Below are 26,369 nucleotides of genomic sequence, written 5' to 3'. Positions count from 1 at the left end.
TTGGTGAATCTGAATCTGAAGTGCAATCACTCGAGGAACTTGTGTTAAGATTCCCTCGGTTCTAAAAAGATTTTCTTGATTGCCTTCGTTTTGGTTTGGGTTTAATTGTTAAATCTTTTGTGTTTGCTTCTGAAAACGGTTTAGAGGGGTTTTTAGGGTTTTCAGCTTCTGACCCTTTGGCTAACCGCTTCCTTTCTCTTTGTGTTAGCCAGAAGGGTTTCTTGGGTTTGTCGGTTCTTTTAATTCTTGAATCCGTCTTACTGGCTGAGGTACAAGTTTGATAAGACATTTTCTTAGGTTGAACGTTTAACTCGTCTGACCAAACTTGCTTTTGGCATCTCTTTGTTGCTTATGCCAGTTCTTGCAGTGTCTCGCAAGATGAGACGGATTTCCACACACAAAACAACATTTTCTTTTGTTACAATCATAGACATGTTGATCACTGAAATATGTGGGGTGAGGTGATGTGGTAGAGTTAACGTATTGATAACCTCTATCTGTGAACACATTTGAATGATTCGATGCAAAGTAATTTGACTGCCTAGGTTTATGACCAGAGTAGTAATAGGAACTATCAAATTGATCATAAAATTGAGAACTATTTCTATTGGTAGTATTTTGTGAAAATGATGTTTTCCTTGAAGGCACATATTTACACGACGTGCTTGGTTTTTCATTCTCAAAGACAATTTCTTGTTTTCGTAAGTCCTCAAAATCACGATCAGTTGACGAGCAACTAGAACTTGTCTGTTCATCAACTTTAGCCACATTTGTTTCATCAAAAATTGTTTCACACTCAGAATCAGAAGAACAACATTCACTTTCATTACAAACTTCTTTACAATTTTCTTCACAGGTGGTTTCACAAAATACAGGTTTTGATTCCGACATTAAACATTCTAACATGGATTCACAAACTTTGTTACAGACAGGGTTATTAATACTTTTGGTTAGACCCACACATGACTCAAAACGTGGTTCTGATCCTCCATTTTGCTTAAAACCCTGATTAACTTTCCCACAATCACCATTGTTTATATTACCTGCTACACAAGACACATTGACGTTAGATTTATCAAATGATTGAATTGGAGCAACAGTCTGAGATGCTGCGGGAATAATGTCACAGGTTTTGGTATCCTACCAACACCGTATGCCATTTCTTCATCAGGAGAAGTATTATAGCTAAAGTGGGGCAAATTGGTGTAGTTATCATTGAATGGTGGTGGTACGGCCGTGTAGTCGTACCCCAACCCCGCTTTAACTTTAGTGCTTCTCTGGGCTCCAATAAGATCATCTAATTTCTCAGATGATACCTCAAACCTTTCGACTTGTTTTTCCATTTCTTTCTTATTAGTAACTTTGAGTTTTAATTTCTTAATCTCTTCTTTTAAATCATTGATTATGTCCTTATAGTAAATGACATGTTTTTCTCGAAAAATTTCAAGTCTAAGATTAGCGACATCATCGTGATGAGTTTTGATCTTCTCGTAGATTTTATCAGCTTTTACATATTCAGTGTTCAACTGACGAAGTTTTGCATTTTCTTTCAAAACTTCGTCTTGCAAGTATCTATAGTATGTAACTTTGTTAATACATGCTTCTGTGCAAAGATTTCGTTTTACCTCATCAAGGTGTGATGCACAAGAATCGGCAGCAGAAGATGAAGAGGGTTCATCTTTTGAAGTGAACGCATGCCAGCCATATTTAGAGGATTCTGCAGCTCTTGAAACTGTTCGTCTCAATCCATACCAGTGTGGATTTCTGTTTGAGAAACAAGGGCTCTTGAGTTTGAGCTTGAGCTGCCCTTGTGTGGACGATTACGATTCTTGGAGCTGAGTTGTTTGCCTTTTGATCCTCAAGCCTCTTTTCAGCAGATTTTGCATTCTCTTCATCAGTTACTTCTGTCACCTGTATATCGTTTGCTGGTTTGGGAGGATTTGTGCATTCTCTGGCAAAGTGACCCATCTCTGCACAATTGTAGCATCGAAGCTTGCTCTTGTCAAAACCAATTCGCTTTCGATCCGAATTATTGAAGCTGTCTTTTCTGTAGGTTTTGATGAAGTTGGTGGCCCTTTGCACAGCCATGGCCATCTTGTACTTGATGTCCATTTTCTCAAAATCCTTTTGATTGATGTCTTTCAGATCACCTATTTCGAACTGAGCCGGTAACAAATTCCCTTGCAACAGCTCTTCATGACATGATAGAAAAGCTTTAACGAGTGTCACATTTGAATCATTCAGCATGGGAATTGCTTCACAATAGCTGGAGGGCTTGTTTGCTTGAAGTTTTGTTGCAGAAATTCCATGTGCCATCAGAGCTTGAGTAACTGCACTGTCAACTGCCTTTTGAAACAAACTTGCATCGGATGGAGTTGATGGGTTGCTAGTGGAGATAAATGCTGTTGCTAGTGAAGGAACAGTTGGTGAGTACTTGGGATTGGTCATGGGATATACATTCGGTTGGGTTTTGCTGACAAAAGCTGTTGGCACACTTGAGGATGTAGTACTTACTCCGGCTTGATTCCGAGAATTCATGTGATTGTTCATCCTCATCTGTTCATCCATTTCGAATGATTTGATAGTGGATATTAGTTCACCATTTGTCATCCCATTTAGATTTGTGGTTCTCTTGATCGTTATTGTGTTTACACTCCAACTGTAAGGCAAAGAGTTCATTAACTTGTGATTTACCTCAGAGTTGGGAATGTTAACACCTGCAGCTCTTACTTTGGCCATGAGCTTCTCAAACCTCTTTACTAAGTCTAGCACAGCCTCACCTTGACGATGGTTGAACATGTTGAATTCTTCCTTCAACAGTGCTTTCTTGTTTTCTCTAATTTCAGCATTTCCTTCAACCATCTCAACAAGAGCTTCCTATAATCCTTTGGCACTTCTGTGTTCTCGTAGCGTCTCTATGATTTCATTTGAAAGACAAACTGTCAACAACAGAAACGATTTCTTGTCTTGTGCTAGCTTATCCATATCATCTTGATCATAATTCTCAGGTGCCTTAGGTTGTTCTCCAGCATCAGTGCGAGTTACTGGAACATGAGGACCATCTTCAAACATCTCATCAAATCAGTTTCAGTTAATGAGATGAAGTTCATGAACCTCCATTTGAAATCAATAAAGTTATCATCCAAGGTCATAAACTTAGGAGGTTTTTGAGGTGTTCCCACTTGATTTTTCAACAGCAAATAACCCTAGTACTAGCCATGGTATAACCCTTCAACAAAGTTTAATCCTCAAACAGTCAACTTTTTCGCTTAAACAGCTTCAAGCGAAGCGAAATGGCCCCGCTTCAAGCGAAGCGAAAGGGCTTCAAGCGAAGCGAAAGGATTCCAAGCGAAGCGAAAGAATCCAAGCGAAGCGAAAGGATTCTTAAGCGAAGCGAAAGAAACCAAAAAGCAAATCTTCCTTGGGATCTGTTCCACCCACTTTGTCAGTACAAGCACGATGTTTGGTATAATGTTTGAGCGAAACGAAATTTTTACTTTTCAAACTAACTTGAAAACCCGTAAACACCACCTTTAACACTTGAGACTTTCACCAAGAACACATTCTAAGACATTTTATGAAGTTTTTGCCAATTCTTTTTTGTATTTTTGATAATTTTCTTTGTCAAGAACACTTGAAAACTTATTTTCTTCTTTTCAAGATCAAAACCCAAGTTTGTGATCCAAAAACCCTTAACTAGTGAGCCGAAGCTCTGATACCAATTGTAGGTCCCGATTCGGGTGGATCTAACAACGTCTTTGGATCAACCTAATTTAGTGCTAGCGGAAATCACACTAAGCAACCAAGAGGTCTCGGATCTTGAGTTTATTTTCGGTCAAGGAAAGGAGAAGTTAGAGAGAGAGAGAGAAAGTGATAGAGTTCTTGCAAAAGGTTTTCTTTTGTATATTGAACTTCAACAACATTGCTTCTCATGGCATGCTTCCTATTTATAGGAAAGCATGCATGAGAAGTAAAGTACTTCTAATGCCCATTGGGCTACTTTACAATGGACCGTGGCCCAACAATATACAAAATGACCCATCGGCCAAAATAAATAACTTAATCAATACAAAAGACTAACTATACAGAACGGGGCCTAACAATATACTTTGAGAAAATTACCTATAAATTGAGCCTAAGCATGGCACGAGCTCGTGCAGTACCTTAAATGAACCAAAGCTCGGCATGAGTTTAGCTGTGCAGTGTGAAATTAATGAACAAAAGTCCAAAACAAGTAAAACTTAAATATACCCAAGGTTCGAGACAAGCCTAAACCACCAATCGAACACCGAACATGGAGTTTCAAGTTGAACTAGTACGTGTAAGTTTAACCTCTCTTTTCTTTGTTTTGTTGTTTTTATTTCATATGTTAAATCTTACTAACTTGACTTGAATACATAAATTTACATGAACATGATCTTTTCTTATATTATTTAATCCCAGGTTAGATGCATGATTAGTTGATTTGAGGGCCTTAGTGGCTAATTTTGGGGATCGTTTTGCACTATCTTTGGTTTAACTTTTCAAATCTGATCCACTTTGACCAACCCGAATAGTGGCCATGCATAAAAAGTTTCGGTGTTCTCCCAAGTACAGTAATGTTATGAAAGAAACTAACAAGCGGCTAAAACCACACACATATAAAGAGGAGTTGAAAATAAGAATACATGCTAGTAAAAATATACCAAATCTAGTTATTCTAAAAACCAACCGAAAACCCATTATATGCTCAAACCCATATACTCTCTTAGAACACTCAAGTAAACCCGGTTCCTTAACAGCACCCTTCATCTTCATCTTTAAAGTCCTTACAAGTTGACATAAGTGTCGTTCAACAACAGATTCAATCCAACTTATGATATCTTATGTGATTAAAATAGATGTCGACTTCTATATCTTATAAGTTGTGTTGGATATTGTCTTCTTATATATATATGTGTGTGTGTGTGTGGATTGTGATTTACGACTTAACTGTTAATCCAACTTTTCATACTTTTTATATCTTATAGTGTTGTAGAAATATAAAAAGAGTTAGGCTAGGCCGTTTAGTGAGTACCTGGTTTTTAGTTAGGGAAGTGAATACTAGATCAAATTAATAAGTAGTGTTTACATTGAAACAAACGAGCAAGTAACAAGCTGAGTCTCTACCCCATTTTGAATTGCAAAATCAAGACTTGAAAACTATATTGGTATATCTTGGAGTTAAACATTACTGTGAATTACCTGTTGTACTCTGTTAAGTTGCTCCACATATTCAGGCGCAGGAATACAAAAACTGCCTAATGTAAAAGATATAAATGCTAATGGAATGCGAATACAAACACATTGGATCCTCCTAATCCATACATAAAGTCATCACGTTTTAATCAGCCGATCACATATTTACAACTGTTAATCGCATTAAGTTTCAAAATAATCATAAAGAAATACAGGCACAATCAGGCAAATGTGACTAATCAAATTCACGGGTATACGGAACACATATGCGCTAAGCTAAGTAGCAACTCTAAATTGGGAATTTAAGATCATAATAATCGTTTGGACCTGAAAAACTAGAGAGGATATAGGTAAATAGGTACATCATAATATCAAAACCATTGTGATTTGTGTGGGTAGAAAGTGTTAGAGTTCACACACCTTCTAACTTACGGCCAAATAAATACACTTATTAGATTAACCTACCATGCAGGTACGTAGTACACATACAAAATGTTGACCGCCTCACTTGCATCATTGTTGATCATGTAGAACCAACACACACACACTTTTTATTAATCGTAGATTTTGATATAATTTTAAACAAGTTTACACCATTAAAGTTCAATTGAAAAACCAATACCTAAAGTTGGTGAGTATAATATAAAAGAGATTGAACCTTTTAGTAAAACGGTACTTTAATACCTTAAACTACGTGTTTCATATAAGGCAATAATGCAATAACTTTTATTAAAAAATATTTGTAATTACTAATGTGAAATTTTAGAAACAAGGGTCATAAAATAAGATTTGAGAAAGATAGAAAAATATTATTAAATGTATAGTAAAAATAGAAGCTTTAATGTAGAAAATGAAATAAGTTATGTTCATATATGTACTTTAGTAATTAAATGATAAAAATGCTAGCACCGTTTTGGGCTTAAGCAACATTTGTAACCTCGACACATATTTTAACATGCGACATTTCATAGAAAGCTAAACAAAACGAGATAAGCTCTGCAAATATAAGTTCACGGTTAGATCGTTAAAATAGTAAAAGTTTGTTAGTTTAAGCACTTGTATAACATACAATTTTCATATAACAATTGCTGAATATATATGACAAGGTATGATACTTTCCTTTTTATTTTTTAACTCATTTTCATTTTATGGAAAACATGATTTGAACTATTATACATAATGCGGCCTGAGCCTGAGCCTGAGCCATTCAACTTTGGGCTCCTTGTAACAATGTATTTCAACCACTATATTATTAGAGCCGGGGTAATTAATCTAGATTGGAGAAATGAGAATAAACTAATGTCAATGATTGGACCAGTTAAAACAATGTTTAATATATATACACTGTACAAGCAACCTAAAACATGATAAATGGATCATATAACCTTCTAGAGCCTGCCTTTTATCTAATTTTGAATTGAACGGGCCTATTTTGAAAATAAAAGGTTATCTATTTAATTGATGACTATATCATGGTTTTACTCTTTCCACATGCTTTTATCTATTTTTTATTAGTGGCAGAACATCATGTCCTAGCTTTATGCTCCACACTAAGTTAACTATAAATACAGGAACAAGTTAGGTACTTTATTGCATATATAGATTACTTGAGCTACCAAACTCAATTGAAGAACAGGTTTTCACTTCTCAAAAATGACGTCACGTTTGCTGCTTTTATCCGGTCTCTTGTTGGTTGCTTGTTCGCTTGCTTTAGGTTCCGACCCCAGTCCTCTCCAAGACTTCTGTGTGGCTGATCCAGAGAGCAAAGGTACGTCCCGTAAATGTTTTCCCCTAAAGGCTCGAGCATTCATGATTGAACTGCTTACACACAACATTTTTTGGTGTCTGTATGTATTAAGTTTCCTCTTTCTGTTTTCACAGTACTCGTAAATGGTGTGGTTTGCAAAGATCCAGAGCGTGTGCAGGCAGATGACTTTCTGTTCAGGGGGCTCCACCTGATGGGAAACACAACGAACGACGTTGGATCTAACGTGACCGCCGTGAATGTAGCGCAGTTGCCAGGACTCAACACTCTTGGTATCTCCATGGCGCGTATTGACTTTGCTCCATGGGGCCTTAACGCTCCGCACACGCATCCTCGAGCCACTGAAATATTGACCGTCATTGAAGGCAATCTACTAGTCGGTTTTGTCACATCCAACCCTGAAAACCGTCTCATCACGAAACGACTTCAGAAGGGTGACGTCTTTGTGTTCCCAGAAGGTCTGATTCACTTCCAACAAAATGTAGGAAACGGCTATGCTCTTGCGATTGCTGCTTTGAGCAGTCAAAATCCAGGCACCATTACCATTGCAAATGCTGTCTTTGGATCTAACCCTGATATATCTGCCGATATTCTTGCGAAGGCCTTCCAAGTTGACATCAAGGTCGTTCAACAGATTCAATCCAAGTTCTGATACGCTACGTGATTAAAATTGATGTTGACTTCCGTATCTTATAAGTTATGTTGGATTTTGTCTTGTGATATATCTAAAAGTGAATGAAATATATATGTGTTGATTGTGATTTACGACTTAACTGTTAAAAAGCAGTGTATGTTCCATACACGGACCCTAAGTTTTAATTTTTTTTATTACTTATCAAACAATCAATGTCGCTACCACTAACATATTGTTTATAAAGATCCTTTTGTCCCACTATGACGGGTTAGCTTTAAAGTTACTGTTTACATGGTATGCGTTTTTGGTTAGTTCGGTAATTCTACGGAATAAATTATAAATGCAATTACACATATAAAATCAGTCTCAAACTTGCAGGCTCAATTAAACATACGGCTCATATGTAAAATTTAGTGGTATGCAGAGACCAAAATCTAAATTTAAGCCCAAGTGCCCCATAAGTTTGTGAGGAAGTAGGGGTGTAAAACGAGACTAGCCTGGTCCAAGCTAGACTAGTCTAGATCTCGTTTTTCGAGTTTTTCTTCCAAAAAGCTCAAGCATGACTCATGAGATGTTTTTTCATGCTCAAGTTCGGCTTGTTCATTATTTTCTAATTAACTTATACATGTTCTAAATTTTATATATATATTGATAAAATCAATTACCTATATTGAGCGTAAGCGGGCTCGAGTGTCGCACCCCAACCTAAAGCGGAAATCTCAGGGGTGAAATGATTGCTCATAGCTCACAATACACTAACAAACAATATAAACGTCAATATCTATATTATTTTATTAAGTCAACCAAGTATACAATTCGGAAGAAAAACACAAATAGAATCCAAATATTCTTGTTTATTATAATACCCTATGTTAGTCCCATTTTTGTATATTTAGTCTTTTGTATTGTTTAAGTTATATGTTTGGGCCTACGGGTCATTTTGTATATTGCTGGGCCACGGTCCATTGTAAAGAAGCCCATTGGCATTTGACATATCATACTTCTCATGCATGCTTCACTATAAATAGGGAGCATGCCATGAGAAGCAAGGTTGTTGAAATTGTTGAAGTTTGATATACGAAAGAAAATCTTTTGCAAGAACTCTATCACTTTCTCTCTCTAACCTCTCCTTTCCTTAACCGAAAATAAACTCAAGATCCGAGACCTCTTGGTTGCTTAGTGTGATTTCCGCTAGCACTAAGCTAGGTTGATCCAAAGACGTTGTTTGATCCACCCGACTTGGGACCTACAATTGATATCAGAGCTTCGGCTCACTAGTTGAGAGTTTTTGGATCACAACCTTGGTTTTGATCTTGAAAAGAGGAAAATAAGTGTTCAAGTGTTCTTGGCATAGAAAATTATCAAAAATACAAAAAGAATTGGCAACAACTTCATAAGGTGGTACTTACGGGTTCCAAGTTTGTTGGGTTGATAAGAAAATTTTTCGCTTCGCTCAGGCATTGTACCAAACATCATACTTGAACTGACAAAAGTGGGTGAAACAGATCTCAAGGAAGATTTGCTTTCTGGACAATTTCGCTTCGCTTAAGAAATTCTTCCGCTTCGCTTGAGTTTCTTTCGCTTTGCTTGAAAGTCTTTCGCTTCGCTTGAAGCTATTTAAGCGAAAAAGTTAACTATTTGGAAAATTAAGTTCTTTTAAAGATTTACACCATGGGCAGTACTGATTCAGAATTATTGAAGGGTTATTTGCTGTTAGAAAATCAAGTTGGAACTTCTTAGAAACCTCCTAAGTTTATGACCTTAGATGATAACTTCATTGATTTTAAATGGAGGTTCATGAACTTCATCTCATTAACTGAAACTGATTTAATGAGATGTTTTGAAGTTGGTCCTCATGTTCCAACAACTCGCATTGATGCTGGAGAAAAACCTAAGGCACCGGAGAATTATGATCAAGATGATTTGAATAAGTTAGCACAAGATAAGAAAGCATTTCTGTTGTTGACAGTCTGTCTGTCAAATGAAATCACAGAAACACTACGAGAAAACAGAAGTGCCAAAGGATTATGGGAAGCTCTTGTTGAGATGGTTGAAGGAAATGTCGAAATTAGAGAAAACAAGAAAAGGTTTGAGAAACACTATTGAAGGAAGAATTCAATATGTTCAACCATCGTCAAGGTGAAGCTGTGCTTGACTTAGTGAAAAGGTTTGAGAAGCTCATGGTCAATGTAAGAGCTGCAGGTGTTAACATTCCCAACACTGAGGTAAATCACAAGTTGATGAACTCTTTGCCTTACAGCTGGAGTGTAAACACAATAACTATCAAAAGAACCACAAATCTAAATGGGATGACAAATAGTGAACTAATATCCACCATCAAATCATTCGAAATGGATGAACAGATGAGGATGAACAATCACATGAATTCTCTGAATCAAGCCGGAGTAAGTTCTACATCCTCAAGTATGCCAACAACCTTTGTCAGCAAACCCCAACCAAATGTATATCCCGTGAACAATTCCAAGTACTCACCAACTGTCCCTTCACAATCAACCGCTTTCATCTCCACCAGAAACCCATCAACTCCATCCGGTGCAAGTTCATTTCAAAAAGCAGTTGACAGTGCAGTTGCTCAAACCATCCAGCTATTGTGAAGCAATTCCCATGCTAAATTATTCAAATGTGACACTAGTTAAAGCTTTTCTGTCTTGTCATGAAGAGCTGTTGCAAGGGAATTTGTTACCTGCTCAGTTTGAAATAGGTGATCTGAAAGACATAAATCAAAAGGATCTTGAGAAAATGGACATCAAGTATCAGATGGCCATGGCTGTGCAAAGGGCCACCAACTTCATCAAAACCTACAGAAAAGACAGCTTCAATGATTCGGATCGAAAGCGAATTGGTTTTAACAAGAGCAAGCTTCGATGCAACAACTGTGCAGAGATGAGTCATTTTGCTAGAGAATGCACAAATCCTCCCAAATCAGCAAACGATATATAGGTGACAGAAGTAACTGAAGAAGCGGACGCAAAAGCTGCTGGAAAGAGGCCTGAGGATCAAAAGGCAAACAACTCAGCTCAAAGGATCGGGAATCGTTCACACAAGGGCAGCTCAAGCTCAAATTCAAGAGCCCTTGTTTCTCAAACAGAAATCCACACCGATATGAATTGGGACGAACAGTTTCAAGAGTTGCAGAATCCTCTAAATATGGCTAGCATGGCTTTCACTTCAAACGATGAACCCTCTTCATCTTCTGCTGTCGATTCTTGTGCATCACACCTTGATGAGGTAAAACGAAATCTTTGCACAGAAGCACGTGTCAACAAAGTTACATACTATAGATACTTGCAAGACGAAGTTTTGAAAGAAAATGCAAAACTTCGTTAGCTGAACACTGAATATGTAAAGGCTGATAAGATCTACATTGAAAAGATTAAAACTCATCACGATGATGTCGCAAATCTTAGACTTGAAATTTTTCGAGAAAAACATAATGTCACTTACTATAAGGACATAATCAATGATTTAAAAGAGGAGATTAAGAAATTAATATTCGAAGTTACTAATAAGAAAGAAATGGAAAGACAAGTCGAAAGGTTTGAGGTATCATCTGAGAAATTAGATGATCTTATTGGAGCCCAGAGAAGTACTAAAGTTAAAACGGGGTTGGGGTACGACTACACGGCCGTACCACCACCATTGAATGATAACTACACCAGTTTGCCCCACTTTAGCTATAATACTTCTCCTTATGAGGAAATGGCATACGGTGTTGGTAGGATACCAAAACCTGTGACATTTATTCCCGCAGCATCTCAGACTGTTGCTCAAATTCAATCATTTGAAAATGCTGACGTCAATGTGTCTTGTGAAGCAGGAAATATAAACAATGGTGATTGTGGGAAAATTAATCAGGATCTTAAGCAACATGGAGGTTTAGAACCACGTTTTGAGTCATGTGTGGGTCTAACCAAAAGCATTAATAACCCTATCTGTAACAAAGTTTGTGAATCAATGTTGGATTGTTTAATGTCAGAATCAAAACCTGTATTCTATGAAACCACTTGTGAAGAAAATTGTAAAGAAGTATGTAATGAAAGTGAATGCTCTTCATCTGATTCTGAGTGTGAAACAATTTTTGATGAAACAAATGTGACTGAGGTTAATGAACAAACAAGTTCTAGATGTCTGTCAACTGATCATGATTTTGAGGACTTACGAAAACAAGAAATTGTCTTTGAAAATAAAAAACCAAGCACGTCATGTAAATATATGCCTTCAAATAAAACTTCATTTTCACATAATACCGCTAATAGAAATAGTTCTCAATCTTATGATCAATTTAATAGCACCTACTGCTACACTGGTCATAAACCCAGGTAGTCAAATTACTTTGCATCGAATCATTAAAATGTGTTCATAGATAGAGTTTTCAATTCATTAACTCTCCCACATCATCTTACCCCACATATTTCAGTGATCAACATGTCTATAATTGTAACAAAAGAAAATGTTGTTTTGTGTGTGGTAATCCGTATCATCTTGCGAGACACTGCAAGAACTGGCATAAGCAACAAAGAGACGCCAAAAGCAGGTTTGGTGAGACATTTACTGAGTTAAACATTCAACCTAAGAAAATGTCTTATCAAACTTGTACCTCAGCCAGTAAGACGGATTCAACGATTAAAAGAACCGACAAACCCAATAAGCCTTTTTGGCTTACACAAAGAGAAAGGAAGCGGTTAGCCAAAGCGCTTAACCAAAGTGGTTACCCAAAAAACCCCTCTAAACCATTTTCAAAAGCAAACAAAGAAGATTTGACAATCAAACCCAAGTCAAAATGAAGGCAATCAAGAAAATCTTTTAAGAACCGAGGGAATCCCAACACCAGTTCCTCGAGTGATTGCACTTCAGATTCGGATCCTCCAAAAGATTACATTTTCAAACATCATAAAATAAAATTGGGTGATTTTCTGTTTGCTTTTGCCAAGACAAGTTCGTCTCGAGACCCTTCTACTAACTAGCTGCTCAGGTATGTAGGGTCAGCCTGGAAGGCCTGTCAACAGTAATGGGTACTTGGACAGCGGCTGTACCCAACATATGACAGGAGATGAGTCTCTGTTGTTCGATATAAATCCCTTCGATGGTGGACATGTTTCCTTTGCTGGTGACATAAGAGGAGAAATCACGAAACAAGGCAAGGTCTCCAATAGCACATTGACCTTCGACGAAGTCAATCTTGTGGAACAACTCAATCACAACTTACTCAGTGTCTCTCAGATCTGCGATAAGAAATTTTCAACTCTTTTCATTGAAAATGAATGTCTTATTCTTAAACCAGGTTTTACAGTCCCGGAAGAGTGGATCATGTTACGTACTCCGAGGCACAATGATGCATACATTCTGGACATGAGAAGCAATTATTCCATGCGTACGGCTTCTTGTTTGATGTCCAAGGCCTCAGAGAACGACTCATCCTTATGGCATCGACGTCTAGGGCATGTAAACTTTAAGAACTTGAATAAGTTGGTTAAAGGTGATCATGTGAGGGGCTTGCCTGTAAAATCATTTCATTGTGCTGAAAAATGTTTATCTTGCTCTAAGTGCAAACAGCACAAACTCCCTCACCGCCCTAAGATGGTCAATTCCATGAACTCCACTCTTCAACTGTTGCATATGGATCTTTTTGGTCATGTTCAACCCATGGCAATAGGTCGAAAAGCCTATTGTCTGGTTATTACTGATGATTACTCACGTTTCAGTTGGATTTTTCTGCTAGGTCACAAGGATGAGACATCTCAGTTTCTTATCAGATTCATTGTGTTGGTTGAGAATCAGACGGACAAACGAGTAAAGTGCATCAGAAGTGACAATGGAACGGAATTCTGCAACAGGGCTGTCAACGTATTCTGTCACAACAAGGGGATTCTTCATCAGTTCAGTGCACCCTACACTCCTGAACAAAATGGGGTGGCTGAACGACGGAATCGTACACTAGTTGAAGCTGTAAGAACCATGCTGTCATACTCCAAACTCCCTTTATTCTTCTGGGGGAAGCCATTAACACTGCGTGCTACACTCAGAATCGCGTGTTGCTGAATAAAAGACTGAATAAGACACCTTATGAAGTCTTTTATGGAAACAAGCCAAGGGTAAATTTCTTCAAGACATTCGGTTGTCCTTGCACAGTGCTTCAATCTAATGCTGCCACAACTTCAAAGTTTGCTGAAAAGGCGGATGAATGCTACTTTGTCGGTTATTCCGCTAACAAAAGTGCTTATCGTGTGTTCAACAAGAAATCCCGAGTGATTTTGGAGTCCTACAACATCGATTGGCAAGAACTAAACCCTACCGATGCCCACAATGGTCCTGATTGGATGTTTGATTATGAAGGTTTGTTCAGGTAGTTTCGAGGAATGTATGTACCACCGTCTGCACCAGTGATGTCTCCTGTTGTTTCTGCACCATCTCTGAGAATTGTTAATCAATCAATTTTGATGCACGCCGTTATGAAAGGTTTGACAGATATTAAGATTGCTGCACCCGCACCCACACTCAATGGTTCACACGAGGTTAATCAACATGTCCCGGAAGTCAATGTGCAAACTTTTGCAGAATCTACCGAAATGCCCGCTGTCGAAGACGTAGATGATTCAGACACCGACTCATTTATGTCAGCTGACAATGTGGGAAATGACCAGACCATTCAAGAGGCGGATCAACAAACCAACCAAATAGAAACATCCCCAGCTCATGATCCAAGTTTAGTTGAATCAGTTCCCAAACTTTCCTATGAAGAAGACGTTCATGGATCTGATGGATCTGCTGAGGAAGCTATTCAAAAGAATGTGCAAAATGACACCGTTCCTATTGGAACTTCTCGCACCACTGACTCTTCATCGGTACCTGCTGTCATCGTACCTTTCTACAACCACCTATGGGAAGGCACCATCGCTCAGGAACATTTGGTTGATCAAGAAGAAGATACAAGTGATCCCCAACCAAATGCCGTTGTCGATGAGACCATGGTCTTTCATCCCATAGAGAGCCTGACCATTGAACTTGAGGCAACGCCAGTCGAGAGTGTCGAACAAATTCCACAGTTACCAATTCATCGCCGACATCCGACTGAGAACATCATTGGAGATCCATCCGCTGGCATCCAAACACGCAGCACTTCTGGTAACATAAACAGATGTCTTTTTTCCTGTTTTATTTCGTAGGTAGAGCCCAAGGACTACATAGTTGCTTTGAAGGAGAACTCTTGGGTTGAAGCAATGCAAGAAGAAATGTTGCAGTTCAAGAAGCTAAACATTTGGAAGCTGGTGAAGAAATCAAATCACAAGAAACCAATCAGAACAAAATGGGTGTTCCGTAACAAGAAAGATGACAAGGGGGTGATCATCAGAAATAAAGCCCGATTGGTTGTACAAGGTTTTTGGCAACGAGAAGGACTTGATTACGATGAAGTTTATGCACCTGTGGCCAGATTGGAAGCAATTCGTATCTTTTTGGCCTATGCGTCGTATATGAATTTCAAAGTATATCAAATGGATGTGAAGACTGCTTTCTTGTACGGGAAAGTAAAAGAAGAAATTTATGTGAGCCAACCTCCAGGATTTGTAGACCCAAATTATCCTGACCACGTTTACCGTCTTGACAAAGCACTTTATGGTCTTCACCAGGCTCCTCGTGCTTGGTAAGCCATACTGGCTGATCATTTAGTAAAGAATGGATACAAGAGAGGCATTGTTGATCAAACTCTCTTTGTCAAGAAAGTGAAGGATGATTTGATTCTTGTTCAAGTGATGTTAATGATATTATCTTCGGGTCCACGAATGAGACTTTGTGCAAGGAGTTTTCTGAGATCATGCAAAAGCAATTTGAAATGAGTTCCTTAGGGCATATGACTTTCTTCCTGGGCTTACAGGTTGAGCAAAAGACGGACGGGACTTTAATTCACCAAGAAAAGTACGTTCATGACATTGTTCAGAAATTTGGATTCAAGGACTCAACTGCTTTTATGACACCAATCGCTACTCGTCCTGTTCTCGCTCCTGATCCATCAAGAAAGCCAGTCGATCAACATCTTTATAGGTCAATGATTGGTTCCCTGATGTATCTCACTGCAAGCAGACTGGACATCGTGTTCCCTGTTTGTCAGTGTGCCAGATATCAATCTGACCCAAAATAATCCCACATGACTGCTGTCAAACGTATCTTCAGATACTTGAAAGGGAGACCACGTTTGGGTCTTTGGTACCCAAAGAATTCTCCCTTGGAACTTCATGCTTACACCAACAGTGATTATGGAGGATGCCACTTGGACAGAAAATCCACATCTGGTGGATGTCAATTCCTGGGAGATCGGCTAATCTCATGGCAGTGCAAGAAACAACTCACCGTGTCTACATCCATAGCCGAAGCCAAGTACATCGCCGCATCCAGCTGCTGCTCTCAAGTGATTTGGATCCAGCATCAGCTGCTGGATTACGGTTTGAATTTCTACGGATCAACGGTCAAATGTGATAATGAGGCTGCCGTTGCTATTGTCAAAAACCCGGTCCAGCACTCAAAGACTAAGCACATAGACATCCGAATACATTTTATTCGTGATTGTTATGATCGTAAGCTTGTCAACATAAAACGAGTCCATACTGATTTTAACTTTGCTGATCTCTTTACAAAAGCCTTCTGTCGTGCCCGATTTTTGTTTCTCGTTGAGTCATTGGGCATGATCTCCTTTCAGTAAATTTTTATTGTCTATCTTTTAGTTTAAAAACTGTAAATATTTTTCAAATATGTCACACTTTTAGAGGGAGAAAATGAGTTAACTTTAACTCACCAAAAAGATTTTAAATTTACTTTCAGTAAAATAAAACCAAGTCATTTGACTTAACAAAAAGATTTTATTTTTTATAATTTAAAGAAAATTCAAAAAGGATTGTCCCGTTTAGAGGGAGCTCCTGCTTAGAGGGAGTCGGATAATTAAAAGAATAGAGAATTTGATCCGACTATATGGAAAGTGATAGTACATTAGTTTGTGATAACTCTAGCGCGTTAAAAGAAAAGAACAAAAGGCTCCAAGGTCATTCATTGATGTGTAGGTGGGCTTGACAAACAAGTAAGTGTCAAGTGATATAAACTTGAATTCTTGCCGGTGCTAGTGGATATACGAGTATGAAGCGGTTGCATGATTCCGTGTAGTCATATTTATGAAGGCAAAAATGTAACTACACATGTCATACCCAAGCCTCTCTTTACCTGATCACAGTCGTCTTATGAAAGTCAGTGTAAATTTTCATTGAGTCAAGTAAAGCGTCAAGAAAAACAAGAAAAAGAAAAATCAAGAAAAAGAGTCAAAACAAAAAAAATAAAAAAAAGGGAGTCAGTCCTAGGAATTTTAACTTCTGTTTTATTTCTTCATTTATTTTCGACTCAAGCCTTGGACTTTCTATATTTGTAGTCATACAAGATCTGATCGTTAAGGCCCTGAGTCTTCTGCTTTGTTTTATTTATTTTCTTTTGTTCAAGCCTTGGACTTTCTCTGCGCAATAAGATGGTATTATCCGACCTGATTGTTATGGCCTGAACTTCTGCTTTATTTTAATATTTCTAGATCGAGTCAAGTGTGTAAAGCACAACGTGTCATGTGTATTGTGTACAGTGTACAGTAAGTCAGTCTGTTAATAAGTGTACTGTGATTAACTAAGAAAGGTTTAAGTCAAGTTGAGGTGATATGTTAACACAAAGTAGGCCTGAGATATGACGGAATCAGTAACATGTCCGATTGAGTGGGGACCACATAAGCACCGTGCCTAATTGTACCTAAATTGTATCACTTTTGGCATCAAAACACTTGTCAAAGGACAATATCTACAATCAATGATGAACTTATGTCACAATAACTTCATAATGGAAACGAGATATAGAGTTGTGCAAATTAATATGATTCCATATCGCGATCATTCTTTGAAAATTAATCAAAGAAAGTACTATGTAAATTATTATGTTTGTTTTAAAATTTTTTTTTGTTTAATTTTAAATTTTATTTTAAAAAAAAATTTCTTTTATTATGTTGTGTTTTGACAAAAGAGATCGATCATGCAAATGATAACAGTTATGGACCAACAAAAGAAAATTTTATAAACAATTTAGTGCTTGGATTCGGTGGGTAACGGGTTTGAAAATGCAAATATTGTTAAAAACCGAGGACTGAGAGTGCATTTTCGGTGAATACTCACGATGTTTTGACCTTATCGTGAGATAGGCTGACCCTATATATAAGGGAAACCTAAAATCTCTTTTACTATTCACCAAAAGATTTTTAATTTTCACTCTCCTCTCTCTCTCTAATCTTCAAACACAATCCCAGACTTTCTTCAAATCTTCAAAGCATCCGGTCCTCAATATTACAATTATGCCGTTGAATCCAGTGTATCCACCTTCGGTATAACATCAAAACTTCATAAATCATTCATCTTCATATTTTCTGGGTTCTTATGGATTGAAACAACGGTTCAAATGAGACGTCGGATCAATTTATAATTGATCTTCATATGAAATTGGTTCATCTGTTAAAGATTAATCTGTTTTGGACTTGTAAAACTTGAGTATCATCATTATTTATTAGTGTTAGGGTTATTTGTACAAAGTTTGTAGATTTAAGTTTTTGTTCATCAGTTCATAGGACAAATTAACCTAGAAATCATAAGGGTTTCAAGTTCAAATCCTCCAGAAACCCAATTCGCTTAAAGGAGATCTTGAGTAAAGTGAGAAGTGGCTAAAAGGGACCAAGTACAGGTTTTTCGCTTGAAGGGTAGCGAAACACTTTCTGTTTCGCTTCGCTTGACCATGCGAAGTGAAACTCTTCCTCATGCGAAAAACTCATACTTAGAAAATTTTTCAGAAATTCAAACACAATGCAACTGATCTGTTATCTCAAACACACTGTTTGAAATTGTTGACTGATCTGAACTTGATCTTTATACCTTTTGTTCCTATTAACCTGTAATTTGGCTGCAGTTAACTTATTAACTTATTATATCTAGAATGTACATAATGCTAAATCTAACTTATCTAATGTATAAATTATTAATATCCATGTAAATATCTATTTTGTCTTGGTCTGTCTTAATGATGATTCACATGATCTTTTGTTTTTACATTTTAGGGTCATAACAACTTTTGTACTCTAGCGTTACCTAAAGCAAAGGGTGACAAGGTTTTTACTCCTATGGTCAAGGGGCTCAGGCAATCGCCCCTTTCATATGCCATCACCGCAGATCCAGTAATCTACTACAAGTGGATCTTAGATTTCTGGGCATTCGCCAAAATTGCTGATGATTGTATGTCCTTCACCACGACAATTGCCAGACAAGAATTAACTATCACAGAGGAGGATATTAGAAGGGTGCTAAAGATCGACGACCAGTCTGATTACAAATATGAGAGAGGAAATAAGAAGATGTTGGAAGAATTCGTTACCCAAATAGGGTATGATACGGAATGGAAAAGTTTAGAGAAGAGCCATCTGTCACCGTATTGGAGATTCTTCTTCCACATCATTATACACTGCTTCACAGATATTCGAGGCGGTTTTGACAGCATGAGCACAGATTGGGTTTGAGTCATGTTCGCACTGACCAATAAAGAGAAGTTTAATTACTCACGACTTATATTCTTGTGCATGCTCGCAAATATCAAGAGTGGGGCCACATGGTTGATGTACCCAAGATTTGTGCAGTTATTATTGGATGATATGATCCCAGACATTCAACGGCCGGGAGACTAGAAGGCAAAAGACAAGAAGTCATACCCCGAGCCATTTCACGTTCACGAGATCAAAATGTCAGTTTTTGGCGTGTTGTTGAGCACCAAGGGTAGAGGTCATCAATACACTAGACCATGACCTGGGCCCAAGTTTGGATTGTTTGAAGACACAGAGCCTGCTGGGGATGAGGCATCTGAAGAAGGAGAAGGTGATGCAGAACCGGTAACTGAAGGAGGTCAAGATTCGTCCGATGAGCCGGCCGAAGATAGAACAAAGGCCAAACACGATTTGAAGAGAAAGATAGCACAAAAGGGCAAAACAATAGAGCTTGAGGAGGAGGAGGAAGACCAGCCGCCCCTAAAGCTTTTGAGGAGACATGGAGACTCCCAGAAGCCAACCAAGTCTCAAGTCACGTCTCCCTCACAAGACAAGCCCACAGACCAACCAAAAATTACCAAAGAAGCCCTAGATCAAGCCCTCAAATCCTTAGATGTGACCAAAATACAAATCCCTGCCCTCAAACCAACTAAAACCAAAAAGAAATCCAAAGCCAAGAAAACCAAAACCCTACTCCATGACTCACCTGATTCCTCACCTGAACCCTTACCTACAGACCAACCAATTCCAACTTTCCTACCCCAAATACCTTCCTCACCACACTTACCACCTCAACAACCACCTCACCCTGAACCTACCCAAGCCTCAACACCACCTTCACAGCAAACATCATCCATATTCACTTCCTTAGTTTTCAGCTCCCCAATTCAAACTACAAGCATATGGAGCAAAACCGTCCTTACTTCACCTACCCAAACCATCACACCAACTACCACACAACCAACACCACTTACCACTATAGCCTCACAAATCCTCACTCAAGCCATCACCCTACCCCTGCCAACCACCTCACCACCCATAACAACCACAACCCCACCATCCACCATTATCTCTCCCAAACTGATCTCACGAGGGATGTCTGGGACACCTCCAGCATATCATGCTGATCCTATCCTAGATAGGATCGTCGCACTGGAGGAATCGAACGCCAAAAGGGCAGAACGAGAGATTGCCCTCCTCAAGCTTATCAAGGAGATGAAGCAAAGGGCTCTAGAGGACGAAAATGAGAAGACGGCCCTAAAGGAAAGGATACGGTTGTTGGAAGAGCAAAAAGCAGCAAGTGATGAAGTTGCTGAAAATCAACGGTTATTGACCAATACCTTCCACACCCGCATCCAAAATCTTCAAACGTTGATGAATCATGAGGCGTCCGAAAATGCTAATCTGAGAGCCGATCACGCTAGACTTGGAGATCGATTGGGCACACTTGAAAGAAATTTACCAAGTGCTAGCGCTCTCAGAACAAACATTAACAAGAAAATTGAAGATGCCACAAGAAGGTGGGACGTTGAGAAGGAAGCTACAAACTCCCAAGTTGCTGATTTAGAAAATCAACTCGCTTCCTCCACCTCCCTTGAATTGCTCAGATCAGACATGGAAGCCATCAAAGAAAAATTAAAAGATCAAGAGCGTCTGAATGAGCTACAGCTCAAAACAAATGAAGAGATGGTGAGCAAATACCAAGCGGCCTCAGACCTGATGGGCATTCAGGAAGACGAATTTCATGGTCTGGAGGATAGGCTTGACGCTGTTTTCAGAACTTGGAGAAGGTCTGGTGAGACTTCTCAAGTTGGTGGATCGCAACTAGCCGCAGGTCCTTCTGTGGCCATGCGAGGAGTATCGGTTGCTGTGTCAGAGGGAGAGGCGACTGTTGGTCGGTTAGTACAACAGGCGGCCAATCTAGCGGCACTGGTGGTGGATGTGATGGAGACGAAGAGGATGATGATGATGAAGAAGATGACGACATCGATGACGTACATGACATTTTTGATGATGATGATGATGATGGTGGTGGCAACGGTGGTGGAGGAGATGGAGGAGCCGGGACGGCAGGAGGTGGAGGTGGAGCTAACACTCAATCACCTCCACAATCTCAACATGATACTCAAGACCCTGATAACACCGGCTCAGCCAGTAAAGTCAGAGAGGATGATTCGATACTTGACAACTTATACAAAGATCTCATCTCTCCGACAGACAATACAGGTGTAATCGCTGACTTTATTAATGCAGGTATAAGCTTTGAGGAGTTAATAGAAGGAACTGAAAAGGAAAGGGCGGTGAATGACAAGAAGATGACATCAATTACTCGCCAAATCCAGATACTCCTCATGCTCAAGCTTCGGAGGCTCCAGCAACAGCTCCTATCCCTGCACCACCACCAAAGAAGAAGCGTAAGACACATATCGTCACGGACTGTGCGTCTGCCCGCGTGCTTAACTATCCATATCACGATGACTCACTGATCGTATATGCTAGATATGATCAACGAAATAAGGTTTGGGCCATCAGACGCTACAGCGGGGATCTTGTTTATCTTACTCATCACGAGCTGAAGACTCTACTTGAGCTAGATCTAAATTACTTTCAGAAAGCTTTAGGTCCTAGTGCTACTGGGAGTACGCTGGAAAGTTGGGTCCCGACTTACCTGCAGCGTCAATCGAAAGTCAACTACAAGGACTTTGAGCCAAATAAGGGTCGCAGATACCGGAACCCAAGAGAGATAGACCCGGCTACCGGAGAGCCTCGCAAGATGTGGAGATACAAGGCGCCCAAAGAATGCCACGAGATCTATCATGGCGAGCCTTATCTTCCCAACACTCTTCGAGATTTCATTGCTTGGGAATTTGATAACAAAACCGGCGAGGCCGTTATTCACTGCCGTGGTATGCATGAGATCAGAGTGTTTGACGAGCATGAGCTTATGGGACTCCACATTGAAGATTTGAAGATGCTCTACAAGAAGCCGCTGTGAACTGTCGAGGATATAGGCCGTCAGAATACCGACCGGATAGTGGAAGCCTTCAACAAGTTCGTGCGTAGACTTGTTGAACTTCCACTGACCGAGGACGAATGCCTGATTTACGACACCGACGGGTTTCAATACTAAAGACTAAAGGGAGATTGTTAGTCCCATTTTTGTATATTTAGTCTTTTGTATTGTTTAAGTTATATGTTTGGGCCTACGGGTCATTTTGTATATTGTTGGGCCACGGTCCATTGTAAAGAAGCCCATTGGGCATTTGACATATCATACTTCTCATGCATGCTTCACTATAAATAGGGAGCATCCCATGAGAAGCAAGGTTGTTGAAATTGTTGAAGTTTGATATACAAAAGAAAATCTTTTGCAAGAACTCTATCACTTTCTCTCTCTCTAACCTCTCCTTACCTTAACCGAAAATAAACTCAAGATCCGAGACCTCTTGGTTGCTTAGTGTAATTTCCGCTAGCACTAAGTTAGGTTGATCCAAAGACGTTGTTTGATCCACCCGACTTGGGACCTACACCCTAAAAGTCAAATAAACTAAGTTCTTCAGTCACTTTAACCATCCAAGATAAGCACATGTAATATATGCAAAAATACAATAATTTGTCAACAATACATGTTGTGCGAGAAATCACCGGTGTGGATATATTTATAATTAAGAAAATAACAAATCGATGCGTAAAGTGTGTAATACAGTTAAGTGCAAACAATGGTGTCGGTAGGCCATGATTAAACGAACACAATCTATGGCTACTAAGACAGAGTAATACAATTAAACACAAATAATGGTGTCGGTTTGCCATGACTAAATAAACATAATCGATGGCTATTGAAACAGCGTATAATTATACTATAATGAGATTATGATGGACCTCTCCGAATGCGAAAAAACAACCAGATAAGCAAGTTGCGGATGTCATTTGATTGCATACAACACAATGAGCAAATATGATTTGTATTTGAGATTCAATATAAATAATAATAAGTTGGTACGCATAAAGCCCCAGAAAGAGAAAGAAAGATGGTGAATAACTCACCTTTGAGATTAAGCGAGCTAACACGATATTAATAATAAAGTAAGCGAGCTAACTGATATCCAACAATAAATCCTACAAAAATTGCAAATGATAATATAATTTAAATCGAGAGAATACTAACTCGAATCACGTTAAAATCCTTTACGGTTTATGAGTTATGATGAAAACCAGATTTAAGTGAGCTGGCGTACGGGCCAGAATCCAAACAGTGAATCTTGATTCGGGTTCTGGTACGACATATGTAGAAAGTGAAAACAAAAGTAAAACACTTCTGGGCGGAAAGCTAATTCTGAAAGACGGAGTAATCAACAAAACACACCAATTCGCTTAAAGTGAACCTAAACGAGTCGGAATGAAATTTACTGGCAAAACCCCATTGATCTGTAAAATTGATCGAGGGCTTTTGTATGTTTTAGTAATCTACGGATAAAAATCGTTTAAAAATCTACGGATAAAAAACGTTTAAAAATCGGCGGGGCATATGACCTCTACACAAGCGTTGACATACATGTGACAGCTAATCAAGATGAACTTTTTATGGTGTCATACAAAGTTAAACAGGCGAGTTCTACTCAACAAATAAAAGTTTACGGTTAATTTAAAATGTTAAAACGCGCTGAGTTTGTTAGTTTCAGTTGGCATATAAGAAACAAAACTTTATAATACACCGAAAACTTGACGCGATCACGTATCACTGAGTTCGCCGATTAAGTTCGCTTGGAACCCTTTTAGGTTTTACCGAGAACATGGTTTGAACTATTATGCATAATGTTTTCTACGTGTGACATAATAAAACTTAGGACTTGTTTCAACTTTGGGCTCCTTTTGCAATGACGCGTTACAGCAGCCATCGTATTGTCCAAGGTAATCCATATATAGTAGATAAATGGGAATAAACTAATTATGTAAATGATTGGACCAATTAAAACATTGCATAGCAAACAGTAGTTTACAAACAAACTAATTTTGTGAGATCAACGGCAGAAATAATGAAGCGAATCGATCATACCTACCAGAGCAAGCTAGCCTTTTATTTATCTAACTTTGAATTGAACAAAACGTGCTTTGAAATTAAAATGTTTTCCAGCAATGACTTTATCATGGTTTTACTCTCCACAAGTTTTAATATTTTTTATTAGTGGCAGAACCACATATCCTCTCTATATGCTCCGAAGTTTAAGTATAAAAGCACGAACAGGTTAGGAACTTTATTTCAAAGATTTCTTGAGCTACCAAATTTCATAAGAACTGGTTTTCACTTATCAGAAATGTCTTCACGTTTGCTAGTATCCGCTCTCTTGTTGGTTGCTTGTTCGCTCGCTTTAGCTTCCGACCCTAGTCCTCTCCAGGACTTCTGTGTGGCTGATCCAGATAGCAAAGGTGCGCACGGTTGTCAATGCTAATATCCCATAAACTTTCGGGCATTCATGATTGACCTGATTATAACATTACGTTTCCTGTTTCTGTTTTCACAGTTTTCGTGAATGGTGTGGTTTGCAAAGATCCGGAGCGTGTGCAGGCAGATGATTTTCTGTTCAGAGGGCTCCACCTGATGGGAAACACAACGAACGACGTTGGATCTAACGTGACCGCCGTGAATGTAGTACAGTTGCCAGGACTCAACACTCTTGGTATCTCCATGGCCCGTATTGACTTTGCTCCAGGGGGCCTTAACGCTCCACACACGCACCCTCGAGCCACTGAAATATTGACCGTCATCGAAGGCAGTCTTCTAGTCGGTTTTGTCACATCCAACCCTGAAAACCGTCTCATCACAAAACGGCTTCAGAAGGGTGACGTCTTTGTGTTCCCAGAAGGTCTGATTCACTTCCAGCAAAACGTAGGAAACGGCTATGCTCTTGCGATTGCTGCTTTGAGCAGTCAAAATCCAGGCACCATTACCATTGCAAATGCTGTCTTTGGATCTAACCCTGATATAACTGCCAATATTCTTGCGAAGGCCTTCCAAATTGACATCAAGGTTGTTCAACAGATTCAATCCAACTTCTGATACGCTACGTGATTAAAATTGATGTTGACTTCCATATCTTATAAGTTATGTTGGATTTCGTCTTGTGATATATCTAAAAGTGAATGGAATATATATACGTATATGTTGATTGTGATTTACAACTTAACTTCCATACCCGGACCCTAATTATTTTGTTTCTTTAATTAATTGTCAAACAAACAATGTCGCCACACGTAATGAATTGCTTATAAAGATCTTTTTATCGCACTATGGCGGGTTTCTACCAAAAAGATAATGTTTCTCATGTTATTTGTTTTTGGTTAGTTCGGTAATTCAGCGAAATAATATACTAATACAATTATGCACACATAAATTCAGTCTCGAACTTGCAAGCTCATGCATACCGCTCATATGTAAAATTTAGTTTTTAATTGCGAGCATACGGTTACGGAGGCAGATGCAAGGGCGGGGTGGGGTGGGGTGGGCCTAGGGCCGTCCAAACCGCTCGCCGCTCGCTCGGAAATTGCTTGAAAATTCTCGCTCTTATTTTCGCTCGATTGTAAACGAGCCGCTCTGCTCGGTTCGATTTGTAAACGAGCCCAGCAACGAGCAAAGGTCTGCTCGGTTCGGTTCAGCTCGAATATTTTAAATTTATTTTATATATAATTATATATGAACAAATATATAAATAGGTAGACAACACACATAAAATATAAGTATACAATTTTTTGCACCCTTTCAAATTTTTCGTATTTCGTCAATTTTATAGTATCATTTGTTTGATTCAAATTTTCATAATACTAAAAGTTTGTTTACATGCTCATTATATCTCACTTCAAACTTTTTCACCTAAAAAATTAAATTACACGTTTGTATAAAAACTACTAAGTTATTTACAAAATGTATTATCTATAGCCGTCATACTTGTTTCTTTCAAATTTTTAGAATGAAAAAGAAAAAAATAATGCTCGAAAATCGCTCGTTGTTTAATCGAAAATACTCGATTGGAATTTGGCTCGTTTTGATTTTCGCTCGGTTCAAATTTTAGCCGTTCGGTTTGGTTGAAAACGAGACAAGCAACGAGCAAGCCTTCTCGGTTCGGCTCGGCTCTTAAACAGCCCTA

General features: G+C 38.7%; 2 protein-coding genes across 2 annotated transcripts; both read left to right on the top strand.

Moving 5' to 3' along the window:
• Positions 1-7,100: 7,100 nt before the first annotated feature.
• Positions 7,101-7,880, top strand: LOC143586553 (putative germin-like protein 2-3). Its single transcript, XM_077068078.1, has one exon. The coding sequence runs from the start codon at positions 7,176-7,178 to the stop codon at positions 7,632-7,634; it is 459 nt and encodes a 152-aa protein (XP_076924193.1). The 5' UTR covers positions 7,101-7,175; the 3' UTR covers positions 7,635-7,880.
• A 16,573-nt stretch (positions 7,881-24,453) lies between these two features.
• LOC143586551 (putative germin-like protein 2-1) lies at positions 24,454-25,285 on the top strand. The gene is made up of 2 exons (XM_077068077.1): positions 24,454-24,654; positions 24,750-25,285. Exons 1-2 carry the CDS (start codon positions 24,543-24,545, stop codon positions 25,283-25,285), a joined length of 648 nt encoding a protein of 215 aa, XP_076924192.1. The 5' UTR covers positions 24,454-24,542.
• The last annotated feature ends 1,084 nt before the right edge of the window (positions 25,286-26,369 follow it).

Source organism: Bidens hawaiensis, unplaced genomic scaffold (assembly GCF_021521415.1).
Source record: "Bidens hawaiensis isolate Kalapana, Puna unplaced genomic scaffold, B.hawaiensis_p1.1 tig00034693_1, whole genome shotgun sequence".
NCBI lineage: Eukaryota > Viridiplantae > Streptophyta > Magnoliopsida > Asterales > Asteraceae > Bidens > Bidens hawaiensis.
The sequence above is the reverse complement of the archived record's forward strand: the minus strand, read 5'-3'. Positions and strand labels throughout refer to the sequence as shown.